This window comes from Camelina sativa, chromosome 3, assembly GCF_000633955.1.
Source record: "Camelina sativa cultivar DH55 chromosome 3, Cs, whole genome shotgun sequence".
Taxonomy (NCBI): Eukaryota; Viridiplantae; Streptophyta; class Magnoliopsida; order Brassicales; family Brassicaceae; genus Camelina; species Camelina sativa.
In genome coordinates, this window is record NC_025687.1 from 21,884,620 (window position 1) to 21,888,241 (window position 3,622).

The 3,622-nt window shown below is 42.9% G+C and overlaps 1 protein-coding gene across 1 annotated transcript in view; it reads right to left on the reverse strand.

Moving 5' to 3' along the window:
- The window catches only part of LOC104779189 (peroxisomal membrane protein 11A-like), a 5,215-nt gene extending 4,907 nt beyond the window's left edge, over positions 1-308 (reverse strand). The window contains exon 1 of the mRNA XM_010503566.1: positions 34-308. Within this exon, the coding sequence (XP_010501868.1) occupies positions 34-308 (275 nt within the window). The remainder of the gene's footprint in view (positions 1-33) is intronic.

Sequence of the window (3,622 nt, forward strand, 5' to 3'; positions counted from 1 at the left end):
AGATTTCGTATGCCAAGCTTGGACCAAAAATACCAGAAACCATCACGACCTATTGGCTTTGTAAAGATATATGCGAGTTGTGTAGTGGTATCAACATGTTGAAGCAGGATGTTGCGAGTGACAACTTCATTCCGGACAAAGTGGCAATCATTTTCAATGTGTTTCGTCCTCTCATGAAAGACTGGATTTGTCGCAATGTGTATCGCTGATTTGCTGTCACAAAACACATTCATTGGCTGAATATGCATCACTCCGAAGGTTCCCGACATTCGTTTCAACAATATCAACTCTTGTACCAAATCAGCCATTGCTCTATATTCCGCTTCTGCAGAAGAGCGACTCACTTTTTTCTGCTTTCTTGTTTTCCACGAAACAAAAGAGTCACCAAATTGAACAAAGTAACCTGTAACAGATCGACGAGACATAGGACACCTTGACCAGTCTGAATCACACCAACCCCTGATTTGAAAGTTCTTGTTTGCTCGCAGTAAAATTCCTTGTCCTGGATCCGACTTTAAATAGCGAACTACCCGCAGCGCCGCTTGCCAGTGGTCTTCACGAGTTTCATTCATAAATTGTGCCAGATCATGTACCGAATAGGCAAAATCAGGACGCGTTACTGCCAAGTAGATCAACCTGCATAACAATCGCCGATAAGGCTTTGGATCAGGCAAGTACGATGACTCCGAGAATGGAAGACTATTATTTTGATCCAGGGGAAACTCAAGCCGGTTTAGCACCCAACAGGCCTGTTTCCATGATAATGTCTAGTGCGTACTTCCGTTGACACATATATATGCCTGATTCATTTCTTGCAACCTCAATTCCTAGGAAGTACTTGACTGGTCCCAAATCTTTCATCTTAAAGCAAGAAGCCAAGTAGTCTTTGAATGCTTGTGTGGCTTGAACATTGCTTCCTGCAATAATCAGATCATCAACATATACAAGTATATGGATGCGAATGTCTTCCTTTTCAAATGTAAACAGAGAATAGTCGCCCAAAGATTGCTCAAATCCATATTTGAGCAAAGCCGATGTTAGTTTCTCAAACCAGCATCTTGGAGCCTGTTTCAGGCCATAAAGAGATTTCCTTAAGCGACATACCCTTTTTGGATCATCAGATTGATAACCAGGTGGCAATTTCATATACACCTCCTCCTATAAATCACCATGTAAAAAAGCGTTGTGCACAAAACGAGCGGACTGTGCCCATATTTGCAACCAGAGAGAATGTTTCACCATAATCTTCACCTTCTATTTGCTTATTTCCCATTGCAACCAGCCGTGCCTTAAATCGCTCAATTGAGCCATCAGATTGGAATTTAACCTTAAACACCCATTGACAGCCTATAGCATTCTTTCCTGGTGGCAAATCCTCAACTGTCCATGTCTCTGTTTCTTGTAGGGCGTCGTATTCATACCCAACAGCATTACGCCATTGTTAGTCCTCCATTGCTTTCTTAAAGGATTTCGGTTCAACTGTGGTGATGACAGCAGCCATATATGCAACATGTTGCTCTGAGAATCGATGAACTGCATCTCTTTCTGCAATTGGGTACACCACATTGCAGCTCTCTTTTGATTGCTTTGTGGGTTGAGCCACCACATAATCTTTCAATTTTATCGATGCCGTCTTTTGTCGTTGACCCTTGCCTAGTTTGGGTTGAGTCGTATCAGTCGCTTGTTCTATCGAGGAAGAAGACACAACACTTGATGGATTTAGGGCTTCAGTATCAGTACTAGTAGCGTGGGCCGAATCTGATTGGGCCTGTGGCGTGGGCTCATTAACTTGACTTGTTGAACCGGTTTCAAATGTGGAAGGCCTTTGGACCGATGAAACATTGTTTGGAACCCTTATCAAAGTCTCTTCTGAGATTATTCCTTCAGATATCGGAGCCCACAACGTTTGCCCCTACTCGTCGTCATAAACCAGTGGCCGCGTTGTTTCACTACAGAATGGGAATTTGGATTCAGAGAAGACCACATCCCTGGAAACAAAAAATTCCATTGTTTCGAGATCATAAACTCGCCAACCCTTCTTGCCATGTGGGTAACCCATAAAGACACAACGGCGACTTTGTGAAGCAAATTTGTCCCCTCCTCGTGTTTGGTTATGAGCGTAACACAAACTCCCAAAAATTCTGAGATGATTATAGGAAGGAACCTTCTTGAAAAGCTTTTCAAACGGAGTAACAATGCCAAGTACCACACTTGGTGTTCGATTTATCAAGTAGCCTGCGGTTAGCACACATTCACCCCAAAATTGAATGAGAAGATTAGCTTGAAATCGCAAGGCCCTTGCAACATTCAGTATGTGTCTGTGTTTACGCTCTACTCGACCATTTTGTTGTGGAGTGCTTACACATGATGTCTCATGCAGTATTCCACATTGCCGAAAGTACTCTGTTAGTGATACAAACTCCGAACCATTATCACTTCTTATAGTCTTTACCCTTGTGTTAAACTGTCGTTCCGTGAGTGCGAAGAAATTTTTCAATTTCTCAGGTGCTTCACTCTTTTCTGTTAGGAGATACAACCAAACTCCTCTTGAAAAATCATCAACGATTGTTAAGAAATATCGTGCACCGGTATGAGATGGTACTCGATATGGTCCCCATAAATCCACATGAATTAACTCAAAATTTTCTGAAGTTTTATTCATACAAGTTGGAAAACAATCACGAGTTTGCTTTGCGCGGAGACAGACTTCACACGCTTTATTCTGACTAGCAACAGAAACAAAACTAGAAACACAAGGAAGCAATCCAACAATTTTGGCAGACGGATGTCCCATTATTGAGTTCCACAACTCCAAAGATGTGTCTTCTTTTTGTTGTGACCGCTGCTACAATCTCCGTACTGCGGAAGTGGAAGGTTCCTCCAACTCTCTTACCAGCTCCAATCACCATCCTCGTAGGTCGGTCCTGAACAACAAGGAATGTGTCAGCCATTTGTACTACACACCGGTTTTCATCCATTAGTTGACACATTGATATCAAATCCGACTGCAACCCTTCAACATAATAAACTGACTTCAAAACCAAATTCGAACCAAGTCGTATGGTTCCTTCTTGGTGAGAAACCTTTTCTCTGCTGTCAGCCATGATTATCAAAACCGGTAACATGGCTCTTACATCAGACATTATTTCAAACCGGCCTGTTAAATGGTGTGAAGCACCGGTGTCCAATATCCAAGAAGGAAAAGAAGACTTACCCGACACTTTTTCTGTTGTTTGTTCCTTGGTATCATTGAGGATGCTCTTAATTGACTTCCATTATTGATCCGTGAAGCCGCTCACTCCGTCACGATCCTGATCAGTAATGACGTGGTTTGCTTGTTCGTGACTCGTGTTCTCCACCGCTGGAACAATGACACGATTAGCATAGGTTGGTTGTCCCCTGCCTCTTCCCCCACTGGAGCTAGCACCACCACGTCCGCGACCTTGAAGTGAACGACTCTTTGGCCTGTCTCCCCACCACACCGGATATCCAATCATAGCATAACAAGTATCTGATGTGTGACCAAATCGATTGCAGAGTTTACAAACCCCCGCTTTTTCTTTTTCCTCAAGTCAAAATCTTGGTTTGGTGTGAACAGGAAACGACACCACTTCTGGTCTTT